Below are 13,225 nucleotides of genomic sequence, written 5' to 3'. Positions count from 1 at the left end.
AATTTTGAATAAATCATTGATGACTGCCCAGTGCTCCCATTTAACAGGATCCCTCTGCAAGGCATCTTATCCCTCAAGAGACACAACAGCACCTCCCAGTATAGTATCATCAGCAAACTTGCTAATGATGCGTTCAACTCCTGTATCTGGATCACTGATAGAAATACTGAAGAGATGTGGCCTTAGAATTGAACCTTGAAGGACACCACTGGTAAATGATTGCCAGACAGATGTAGCCTAATTCACTGCAACCTTTTGAGGACTATCCTCTGCCAGTTCTCAGCCCAGTGCACCATTATTAGGTCACTTATTCAGGACAAATACTAAATTACTACAGTGTGTCTGCCTTTGCTCCAGGCAAATTTAGCTGCAAGTTAAATACATTGAAGTGAGATACTATGTTAAATCCATTTTTTTAATGTCACATTTAGATACCTATATTGCAGACTACTATAATTAGATAATCCACTACATCAAGCAGGATGCAAAAAAGTCAGTTTTATTTCTAAGTGAAGTTACTAACTCAAAAATATTTTTGTTCTTCACACAGCAGAAATAAATTTCATTTGGTTGCTTGCAGCCACTGAAAGTAAGTAATGAAGAACAATAAATTGTGCCAGTTGTGATATTTCAGCTACAGTTGTTAATGGGAATAATGAATTTCTTGAAGGTTGCTTTCTAGTCTAAGCAATCTGAAAAATGGATTACTAAATTCTGTGCATTACAGTCAATTGATGTAAGACTGGAATAGAAGATGCACTGAGTAAAGAAGCTAATTCTTCCTACTTTGTAAGTAATTGTGAGTAGAGGCTAATTTGCTGATAAAGGTAATTTGGAGCAACATAATCTAAATCTAAATTTTCCATTTCAATGAAAATAAGTATGTATGAGCAATGAACAAGAAAATATATCATTACTGTCATCTTTAAGACTTCAAGTATTTTATATAAACTACTTCCACTTAAGTTTCTGATAGAAAAATTATTTTACAATTAAAAAATTAATTCTTTAATCAAAATTCATAGAATCAGAGAATCATAGAATCAGCTGGGTTGGAAGGGACCTTCGAGATCATCAAGTCCAACCCTTGATCCACTACCGCTGCGGACTAGACCATGGCACTGAGTGCCACATCCAGTCTCTTTTTAAAAATCTCCAGGGACGGAGAATCCACTACTTCCCTGGGCAGCCCATTCCAATGTCTTGTCTTATTTATTCTAAATAAATAAGAATTATATTTAATAAGTTCCCCGATACTTTCAATAAATCTATACATAAAGTTTGGGTGAAGGAAGTCTTCTGATTAAGGATAAAATACATTATACAGATGCATTCCAAAGTAGCATACTGGCAAAAATAGGTAACTTGTAGATAAAATCCCTTTTTAATAACTATTCATATTTTTATTAAATACACTTATTGAGCCACCTTAAACAGATGCTCCTCAAGCCAGAAGGGCCTATACACATAAAATATTTATTCTTCGTGTTCAAAGTCAGCTTCTCAGGCTGATTTCAAAATTAAAACTATATGTGACTACAGAATCACAAACTAAATGGTTAAGGACAGAAATAACCTGTACTAAAGCATGACTTGACTGCTGTCCTGACTGGGAGATGGTGTTAGAACCAGTCCCCAGGCAAGCTTACACATAAGCAAAGAGGAAGTGCAAAATAATATAAAATTATGCACAAACTGCCAAATTGCAGTGGTACGGCATGGTGCCACCACATCTATCTGTATAATTTATCACTTCAGAACATTAGCCTTTTGATGTTCACCTTTACTGAAAGATTCCTATTGACCCTAGCAATCTCTTCTGATGTTTGACTTTGACCTAGTTTTGAAATTTTGAATATTACTTAAGGTTCATTTTTTTACTCATATTTCATACCCTGAGCAGTTCATTTTTAATGTCATTTTATCAATATTGTGTACTTGTAAATATAAAAAGTACTATTTCTTAAAAGTTATCCAAAATACAGTTAACCTAAGAATCTCTGGCAAAGAGGCCTTTTAGTTCAACAAAAGGAAGAAAAGTGAGTATTTCTCATGAAGAGCAACACAATTCTTCTTAAAAAGCACACAGTAGCTAGAAGAGTAAGTGCTCTGACACCATACCAAACTTAACAGTAAAATAATGAGCCATCCTTTGCCACAGAAGCTTATTGGCACTGCTATTTACATGCACAATTATTTTTGTGCATTGATCCTTAGAAAACATGCAAAAGAAACACATTAGCACTCCTGTTTTTCATGGAATCATATAATCATTTAGGCTGGGAAAGACCTGTTAGATCTTGATACTAAACCATTAACTTAACATAGCAAAGCCCACCACTAAACCATGTCCCTAAGGGCCACTTCTATACATCTTTTAAATAACTCCAGGGATGGTGGTTCGAACACTTCCCTGAGCAGGCTGTTCCACGCCTTGATAATCCTTCTGGTGAAGAAATTGTTCCTAATATCCAATCTAAACCTCTCCCAGCACAATTTTCTCTTATCCTGTCACTTGTTATTTGCGAGAACTGACTGACCCCCACCTGGCTACCACCTCCTTTCAGACAGTTTTCCAGAGTGATAAGATCTCACCCGAGCCTCCTTTTCTCCAGACTAAACACCCCCAGCTCCCTCAGCCACTCCTCATAAAATTTGTGTTCCAGACCCTTTACCAGCAACATTATCCTTCTCTGGACATGCTCCAGCACCAAAATGTCTTTCTTGTCATGAGGGACCCAAAACTGAGCACAGGAATTGAGGTGCAGCTTCATTAGTGCTGAGTACAGGGAGGCAATCACTGCCCTGGTCCTGCTGGTCACAGTTTCTGATACAGGCCACGATGCCATTGGCCTTCTTGGCCACCTGGGCACACTGCTGACTCATGTTCGGCCGGTTGTCAATCAGCACTCTCAGGTCCTTTTCCCCCAGGTAGCTTTCCAGCCACTCTGTCCTAAACCTAGAGCGTTTCATGGGAATTTTGTGACCCAGGTGCAGGACCCTGCCCCTTGCCTTGTTGAATCTCACACAACTGGCCTTGGTCCATTGATCCAGCTTGTCCAGATCCCTCTGCAGTGTCTTCCTACCCTCCAGAAGATCAACAGTCCCACCTGACTTGGTGCAATCTGACTGAGGTTCCCACATAATGAACTTGCAGTCCAAAAGAAAGAACCTTGTCACCAGTCAATGACATTTGAGTACTCTACCCGCTGAAAGCTAATTTTTAATTGAATTCTCTCTCCTTCTGAATAATTTCTGTATTGTTCAAAGCCAGGATGCTTATGGGAGACAAAGGTAAGGGTATGGAGTAAAATCTCAACACCAGTGGTTGCCAGATGCAGATTAAGACTTACAACCCCCAATGTGAATTAATGAAATTCTGAACAAAACTAATTCTTGTCAAGATTAGAGCTTAGCAATGACTTAGTAGTGGTTACGTATATTAATTTTTATTAATATAAATTAATAACAAAAAGCATTTTTGACGACTGAAGATGACATTCTAAATATCATAAACATGCACCTCAAGACAAGATCTCATTATGATAGACAATTCTGCTTCAAGTAATAGTAGAGATTCACGTAAAATATTTACATGCTGATTATATCTTTTTCCAGAGTTAGTTTGCTTTTTGTAATGGGATAAAACTGTCCACTGTAAAAAATGACAATAAAAGCATTTTAAAAAATATACATTGAAAAGTCCTAAAAAGTGAAAATATGACTGGCAGAAACCCAGAAATACTACCAAATTATATCCTCCTCATGGCCTACAATTTAAACATAATGATCCATTTGAATTTAGCTCACTAAATGTACTGAGAATGAATGAAATCGCTGAGAAGTATTTTCATCATACACAAAAGATATGGTCGATACTCCAATACTGAAAAGCGCAAGATGCTGATACCAAAGCAAAAGAAGAAAATACTAGAGGAAGGAAGGAGGGAAGGCCTAGTTGCCTCAAATGAAAGTAGCAATTCATAAGAGGGTTTATGTCTAACACTTTTTAAATTTTGAATCATATTAAACATCTTTTTTCATCCTTTTTTTCCTTTTTTTAATTTGCCATGAAAACAGCAAGTTTTGGCTATTTAAAAAGTGCTTACAGCAGTCAGGAATTTACAAACGATTTTACAGTCAGTCTCAACCCTTGCTAAGATCTCTGAACTCTGTAATAGCATACAAATATAATCTCCATGGTAAAACATAAAAATATGATTTAAAAGATATATTAATTAATTATAATGCCCAGTGAACAGCACTTACAAGTGCATGAAAGTATAATACAGTAATTACAACCATAAAATCAGATATAAAATAACTACTAGTGAGCTAAATAAAATAGCTTTATTAAAATGAAAAAGAGCTTTATGGTGCAAATTAATTAAAACAATTATGGAATGCTTACAAGATTTTTAATCACTTCAGCACCAAGCTGACATATAAAGATGGACCAACAGAAAAGGTCCTTATTAATCACTCATTTTCAATAGCAGCAGTAAGGTCTAAATAAATTCTATGTCCATTTCCAATTCAAAATGCTTTCACATGGTTGAGAATACCAGTTTTGCAACTCTTACAATTAGAGCTCTTTTTTCCAGATACTTCAACACTATCCTAATTCAAAGTTATTGGTGTCACAAAAAATGTTTTACAATATAATTAAACATGAACATAATTTTGCACATACAATTATGCATTCTTTAACCATCAACCAAAAAATCATTAGCATGATTGAATACTTAACAAAGATACATCAAACGTCACCTATTACCACAGTTTTATTATCAGTTCATTGTATGGTCACTCAAGATTCCAATTAAAAAACAAATTAATTAATCTATATCTATCACGTATACTGAACAGATCACTTGTTCTGACAGTTCTTATTAAAGAACAGTAAACCATTTAATAGGAATATGTATTAGTATTGGTTGATATTTTGCCTTTTTGAGACCCAGATTTTCTTTTTTAAAAAAGCAAAACAGTTTTCTCTGCAGTTTAAAAAGTTCAATCACCAGAGAAACTGAATGTCCTTCAGAAACTATGAAAGTATTAAAACTACTCAGTAGGTATCTCTAAGCACTCTTTGGCTTAACTCGTCATATGAAATTAAGTTCTGAGTAGAACTGGGAAACATCTGTGTTCGAAGCATTGGACAGTTCTAAGGGAATAGGCAGCTTTATCTCTTGGGACAAGAACCTGCTGAATGCCAAACATCCACACAATGCTCAGAGAAGAAACTGTAAGAAACCCAAGTGAACTCTGGACATTTGAAACTTTAGTACCCCAGAAAGAACACACAATTCTTAAAACTCAGAAGTTATAAAGGATAATTCCACCGCTACTAATATTCTAATGAAGGATGTTTTATAAACCTCTCCAATTAAATAAGAAACCATAATATTATACATAAATATTAAGAATTTTATAAACTAACCTTTTAGATGTATCTATAGCAAATATTTCAAAGCATGAGAAGTACACAGAATGGCTAAATAAAAATGAAAAATTTTTAACTGACTGCATTTCATTAGGAACTTGATCTGCACATATTTACACACAACACGTAACTATTTACCAGAGAGTCATATTTAAAATCCTTATGCAAATAGCAAAACTATGCAAAATATAAATTTAAGACCACAGTATGAAAATACTTTATTAAAAGCCCTTATTTGTGGCATTATCTACAGAACTTAAGACAACTGGCCAACCAAGACATTTGTAATCCAAGATAAAAATAAGAAGTAAAGTATGACTAGTGGATCATTTTTTTTAAAAGGTGAAAGAGCGTTTTAACTGCATTTAGGTATAAGTAAAATATTACCCCAAACAATACTATGTAGTATTTTTTAAAAGTCATTATTTGAAATAATCCAAATATAACAACTTCAATCTGGCACTAAAAATACCTCCCTCTTAAAAAAAAGTGTAACTTTTTTAATAACATTAAAATGGAAACAAACTAGATATTGTCCCAATTAAAATATCATATGTAAGAATAGCTGTCATCCAAAACAGATGACCAGAAGATGCATTCCCAGTGGAAACAGTAAAAATTCTGAAATATTACTGAAACTTGGAAAAATGTAGTTGAATTCTAGATAAACTTCCTTATGGGAAAGTCGAAATGCAGCACTCTTTTTATGTTCTTGGGTATTTTTCCATCACTTCCATTTTCAAGAAAAGAGGAAAGCTATATACAGCAACAGTAAGCTCTTTTTTCTTTTTATTTTTAATAATTTTCTGCATTTTTATTTTTCCCTGACTTGTTACTAAGAGTGTGGGTCAATTCCACAAAACGATTGGTGATTTCTGGTGAAAGAATCTGGAACAGTAATAGCACAGAATTTCTTTAACTACGAGAAAAAATAAGATCAGGTTGTGCAGAACAAAAATGCAAACCCTAGGCCAAGCTGTTCTATAAAAGATGCAGAAAAAAAATCTTTTCAAACTTATCCTCACACAAGATGCAGAATACTTATACTAAGTTGAGTCACCAATACTGCCTTTATAGTTTTTTGCAACACTAGTAAGAAGCCAACATAAATAAAAAATGTTTAACATTACAGTAGGATGGTCTTTTTCATAGAACTGCCTTCTAGCTAATTTTAGAGAATGCTACACGATTTTAACATCTTTTACCAATGTTTGTGGAAACCCAAGACTACTTTTATCTATGACTGCTCAGACTTCTACCTCAAGCTCTAATGTAATTACCAGATGTCTTATAGTAAACTGAAGAAATTGAGACTCTCTCAAGCATGAAACCAGCCAAATGCTGAGCACCTGGAATTCTGGAAACACAAATCCTGAATCAATTTTGGCATCCCTATACCATGTCTCTTTGCTTTAAAATCTAAATGAAGCAAAAGTAGAAGACAGCATGCCATGTGAGCATGACCTTTTATAAACCATGAGAAATGGTTCATGATTTACAGCAGAAAAGCTCTACTGGCATTACAGGAAACAGAATTAGTTATAACAGATTTCTTACATTATTGAGCTACCTATTGACCCTCCCTCTCAGTTTTTTTGTATAACTCCTACAAAAATCTGAATTATGATGACAAGGAGACTGAAAAATGTTTTATCTAGAAATTCCATTTCATCTATAACAATGATAATTAAAAAACAAAAAAATTCCATTAAACACAATTCATCAAAATTGTTTTCTGGAGTTTAAGCAAAATGAGATTGTGATTAAATTAAGAGAGTATTTTGGCTATTTGAAGTCTTCTGCAATGTTCTGCAGTGCATACACAAGGACAGTTACTTTGAGGGGAGTTGTGATCCGTAATGCTGGGTTAACGAAGTTTGCTTGAATCACTAACATAATGCATTAGCAAAAGCATCACTTTCCATACACTGGTAATCCATTACTACTAGAAAATAATCTGTATGAGCTTCATCCACTCACACAGCCACTTACTACATCAAGATCCTCTTCACCATGCAGTTGCCCAGCATCAAGAAAATAATGTGACAGTAACAACAGGAACATTATTTTTTTCCACAGTAACCTTAATTAGCACTTAGGATATGTACAGATAATATAGATTGTGAGTTTGTTTTTTTTTAAAAGCCACTGAATTCATACAAACCATACATTCCCCTTTAACTACAGTATAGCAGACCCAGTATAAAAGACAAAAGCAAATAGAAATGAAGACTAAAGCACAACAACATGTAATTTAACCAAATTGTCATGATGCCACCATTTTAAAAGCCAACAAGTTCAGGAACTCTTACCTCAGGCATCCAAAAGTTTATGACAGCAGTACACATCTGTCATTCTCTAATTAACAACTAAAACTTTATTTTAATCTTGCATGTACTTTGGTGAGTTTTTCTTGCAAAAGAAAGTAACTGAGTGGACAGTCTTGTAGACAAAAAGAAACAGCCCTAAGGATATTGAAAGTATCTTTTACTATCCAAAACTTTTAACTGAACCCCCTCTATTATAAAGGTTGTGATCAGTAGGACAAAGTCCAGTTGACAACTACTTACTAATGGCATCCCTTGGGAGTCAGCGCTGGGGTCAATACTGTGCAACATCTTTATTAAAAACTAATGATAGCATAGAGTGGACTGTTTGTGGATGTTACCAAACTGGGAAGAGTGGCTGACATGTTGAAAGTGAGAGCTACTATTTGAAGGGACCTTGGCAGGCTGAAGGAATGGCTGATAGGAACCATCTGAGGTTCAGGACAGGACATGTCCTCTATCTGGGATGAAATAGTCTCATTCAACAAGCACTGACCAGGCACAACTTGACGGAAAGCAGTGCTGCCAAGGATTTGGGGATCCTGCTGGACAACAGGCTGTACCTGGGACAAAAGCATCCTCGCAGAAAGACCAAATGTATGTTGGCTTTCTAAGCAAGAGAGAAGCCAACAGGTCAGGAGAACTAATTCTTCCTCTGTATTCGCCACTTAGGAAACCATGTCTGTAGCATTACATCCAGTTCTGCAACACTGGCATTCATGAGCAATGGGGGCACAGGGAGTTGAAGCATCTTACACATGAAAGGAGGCTGACAGAACTGGGTTTGTTCAGTCTTAAAAAGAAGTCTATGAACAGCTACAACTACCTAGTGGGAGCATGTAGAGAATGTGGAGCCAGATTCTTCTCAGAGGTACACTGAGATAAAATAAAAGGCAGTGAACCTAAGTTCCATTTAAAAAAAAAATTATTTATTTATTTTAAAAAAAAATCACAATGGAAGTAGTTAAACTTCCAACAGCCTTACTCGAAGAAGCTGCACAATCTGCATCCCAGAATCACTCAAAACCCAACAGGGCAAGACTCTACACAGCTCGATCTAAGTTGACCCTGTCCCCTTAGACAGAGATCAAGAGAGGCAAGGGCAGAAGTTTGGAACACTGATTTCCGGAGGCCCCATATAACCTAAAGAATTATAAATTTCCATAATGTCAATTACATTAACTACTTGCTTCTTTTCCTAAGAGCAATGATACCTTTTTAAAATACTTACTAATTTCTACAAAGGAAAAACATCTAATGAAATTTCCACCATTCTGAAGCATTGTAATCCCATTACTTTTTAAAATAGTTTCCCTTAACATCTCCTCTACATATGCTACAGGTATGCCATATAGACAAGCTGCAAAATACACCTCCTAGAGGATGATAAATTCTTTAAAGTAAGGATTTGGCTTTGCTTTCTCCAATTATACTGCTCAAAACATCCTCTACTACTCAACCATGGAAATCATCTGGCATTAAAAGTAATCTGAGATTTTACTTTGCAAGTATTAAGGACAGTAGGAAAAATCAACATTAGCTAGCAAACACTCATAATGTCTACTGAAAGCTACGAAAATTATAAAGACCCCACAGAATTATTTTAAATTAGATAAAAATTGGGAACCTCATTTTAATTTCAGTTACAAAGAATGATCAAAGGACAGTATAAGAAAACAGAACTATTTGCTATAACTATCTGCCTTATTTTTTTTAAAGTGTGAAATCTTAAAAATAATGCCTCCTAAACCTACAGAAGTTATTTAACTATATCCCCAAAGCACTGAAAGTACAAATAAGACTTCAGCATTTCCTTCTTCCTTAAAAAACCAAACAATAATATATTGTATTATACTAAATATTTTTATTAAATCAAAAAATAAAGTGGATTATCAGAATGCTATTTTTAATTTTAAAACCTTGGTTAAACAATTTGTTTATATAAATATTCATTGACCAAGTTAAGAAAGTCTATTTATAGGCCTTATAATTATACACTTTATTTAATATATAATTTAATATATAATCATTTGCTTCTATAAGTGAAATGTAAACACCAATATCGATGCAAACCTAAAATGACATATAAAAAGTCACATTACAAGCAGTTAGCTTATTTTTAAAGTACTTAAATACACTGATTTAAAGATATTTTTAATATAAATATTTGGCTACCTAATATATAGAAATATCCCCTTTTATTTTTCATATTAATTTGCATTTTATAAAATGTATCTACATCAAGAATTTTTGCATACATTTGAATGTATAGTGTAATATTACAAAAACATTGTTCTCCTGCCCTTAGTTTTTGATCATTAAAAATACTTTAACAACCTAGAAAAGTACGAAGACCATTATCAAATATTTAGGATGTACATATGAGCAGGCAAAATCTCCTATGGTAAGCACTGGCCCAAAAAAACTTCACAGTATGTGTAACAAAAAGATGGAATTAATGTTTCCAAGAAGATTATCAAATATTAAGCTACACAAGGAATATTTTTTCTAAGCCATCACTGACAGGCTAGTGTTGCCTGGTTCTGCTTGGCAACACTTTGTTAATACTGTGTTCATTAATTTAACAAACTATCAGGAGAGTATGTTTAGAATGGGCAAGCATTATCTCTTGCATTTCATTTAATTAAACTCTGTTCTAGCAATATGACAGTCAGCATTTCATGAAGGGAATTATTTTAAGGATGAAGGTGGAAAATATTTCAAAGTGCCCTGCAACAACATGAAAGCATAATCTAAAATTACCCCTGCACATACTGTAATTTATCTATAAAATTAAAGATGTTATTTCTAGAGTTCATAATTAATTGGATTCCACAGAGAAATTATTCAGGCATTCCAGATAGTAAAATGATGCACAGAGGCACAAAACATAGTGCCAAAGGACAACCATAAACAACCACTGTGACTTGCATGAATTACAACAATCGTTGAGACTTAATGTGAAATGAATACTGGCTGCCTTTTGTATGTGGTCATTACTCTGCTGCAAAGAAATTGTCATTGAATTTTGATTATATTGCCTTTATAAAAAGTAATGAAAGTGGCTCACGCTCTAGAGGCTTTCTTTTAAATGACACACGACAGTGATCCGCAAAGGCCAGTGTGCAACAAACTAATGATGACACCTCACCTGAGGAAGGCAATGTTACCCCACCACTGCAGGTGACTGCAGTGAAGTTGGCTTGTCTTCTGGCAAACATTTTAACTAAACACTTTCAATGAAACATCAGTCAGAAATAAGCTTAGCCATCAAGACTTACCATCAATCCGACTAACAAGTTCTTCCAACATTTTCACTTTCTTCTGAATTCCTGGTTGTGCAAATGTGTAGTTATCCTAAGGAACAGAACATATGCAAGTCATTAGTTGTAGAAAAGACAAAAAATTTCTTTTCTTTCAATTACTTATCTAAATCCATGCATTTTTCTACGGTTTCCTATAGTGTTTCTGTTTTCCTTCTACATTTCCTAGGTCTGCTTCTACAGTAAAATAGTAAATCATCACAATATATAGTCCTGCGATTCCCCATCTCTAACAGTATATATCCTATAGCTATGCCTGCAACAACTGCTCTCTACTTGCTGATCTACTGAAGTTACAGCTTTATTGCACAAGTCCAAGTAGGTTTGAAAGGCTCTCATCTTATATGCCAAAATGTGCCATGTTAGAGTTTTCTTAAGGTGATTTTTTTCTCATAAATTTACAATTCTAACACAAATAATGTAGGAAACATGAAAATTTAGACCATAATCAGAGACAGGAAAATAATTTGATCTTTAGAAGTGTGGAATAATAACTTCAAGAAGCATAAGAAATCAAAAGTCGGTTTTAATGTAGTCAAAACTGTTCTGAACCAAGATTACAGTTAAAGTCATGCATCCAAATCTAACACACAACCTATATAGCTAAAATGGAGTTATATTTGCATTTATTTGTTTAAATGTATTAACTCTAAGTGGATTTTTAATTTTTGGATTGCAGCTCTACAATATAGACTAGAGTTTGAAATAATGAGAACAAGACAGGTATCTCTGCTTGAACCCCAAAGTAATCGATCTTTTTAAATTATTACATTATTTAAATATAAAGCAATGTTTCTGAATATTTAACTGAGAATCCCTTCATTCAACTCATTTTGTTACGTTTTTGCTGTGGTTCTTGAGACATTTAAGAAAAGAAAATTACCCATATATATTTTAAAAGAAAGTTGCTATGCAGAGGTTTTTTTGAGTAACCACTTCTTACAGAGTGGTAAATGAGGGTAAAGGATTTTTCATCTCAACCACTATTGTTTGAGTAATTCCTTTATCAATTGGAGAGATGAGTAACTATCCAAAAGTCAGACCAAAAAGATTTTCACTGACATTGAAATATTAATTTTTCTTGACTTGATTTCAAATTTCAACTTGGTAAAGTAAAAGGCATGATTATCAGTTCATTTTTATGTATCCTGACACATTTTTCTATTAAAAAAAAAAAGCCTTATTGACTTTCTTGACTGTATTTACATGATTTTTCTTTTGATTTGTTTTATGAAACTGAATTGTAATTTAATCTTCAAATTCTATAAAACTAGCATGAACTATGAAGTCTAAAAGTTCTCAAGGCAAAATGATACGCTAATAATTGTTAGTTACAGTGCATCAGCCAACAAGTTATTCACAGTATCAAAAAGTCTATCACTGCTCTCATCACTTGTAACTGACCACAGTAGTAGCTATTTTAAAAACCATAGTAAAATTTTCTACTGGCCTAGCAGTAGCCCTTTCACAGTAATTAATATCAGAAATTAAAGTATAAACCAAAACAGCGTGGATGAGGAAGCAAGAATAATTCTCTGAATTTTTGAATTTTCCACAAGAATCACCAAGTAAAATAGGCATCCATTTCATCTTGTTGGTGTTGTTTCTCACACAGAATATAAGCATCCTCTGTAGTGCAATAAAGCACCAAAACTGAAAGAACAGAAAGACTCACACAGAATTCAAATCTATTATAACCCCATTATGGGAACAAAGAAACTATCCCATGCACTGGAAAACTGCCTTTTCCAAGGCAGACACACTCAGGTATAATATCCAGGACACAGCATCTTTAGGTAATCATTATAATTTTCTTCACAGAACCTACTCTAACAACAAAAACTGTGTTAATTTTTTTTTTCCATATGCTGTTCTATTTATTTAAAGAAAGTTAACTGGTGTTTCTAGAAGTAGTATTGCACTCAAAGTACAGCAACATGGAACTCAATTATTTCCTCTGTAACAGATCCTCTGTAAAAGTATCTTCACATATTTAACACTGAAAGTCAACACAGAGTTAAAACACCAGTGCTTCGATCATTACTGTCTCCCCAGAGAGTGCAACTCCCAACTGTGATCTATGAATCTGAAACTGTTTTCTCTCTCAAAGCCTAATTTACTCCACACAC

The 13,225-nt window shown here is 34.1% G+C and overlaps 1 protein-coding gene across 2 annotated transcripts in view; it reads right to left on the bottom strand.

Moving 5' to 3' along the window:
• Nucleotides 1–13,225, bottom strand: part of TBC1D22A (TBC1 domain family member 22A) — a 164,384-nt gene that overhangs the window by 71,553 nt on the left and 79,606 nt on the right. For both annotated transcript variants that reach the window (XM_051805182.1, XM_051805183.1), the window contains exon 10: nucleotides 11,055–11,130. In XM_051805182.1, coding sequence (XP_051661142.1) covers nucleotides 11,055–11,130 — 76 coding nt within the window. The remainder of the gene's footprint in view (nucleotides 1–11,054; nucleotides 11,131–13,225) is intronic.

Source organism: Manacus candei, unplaced genomic scaffold (assembly GCF_025592945.1).
Source record: "Manacus candei isolate 608988 ecotype Guabito, Panama unplaced genomic scaffold, ASM2559294v1 h1tg000063l, whole genome shotgun sequence".
In the NCBI taxonomy this organism is placed as follows: Eukaryota; Metazoa; Chordata; class Aves; order Passeriformes; family Pipridae; genus Manacus; species Manacus candei.
The sequence above is the reverse complement of the archived record's forward strand: the minus strand, read 5'-3'. Positions and strand labels throughout refer to the sequence as shown.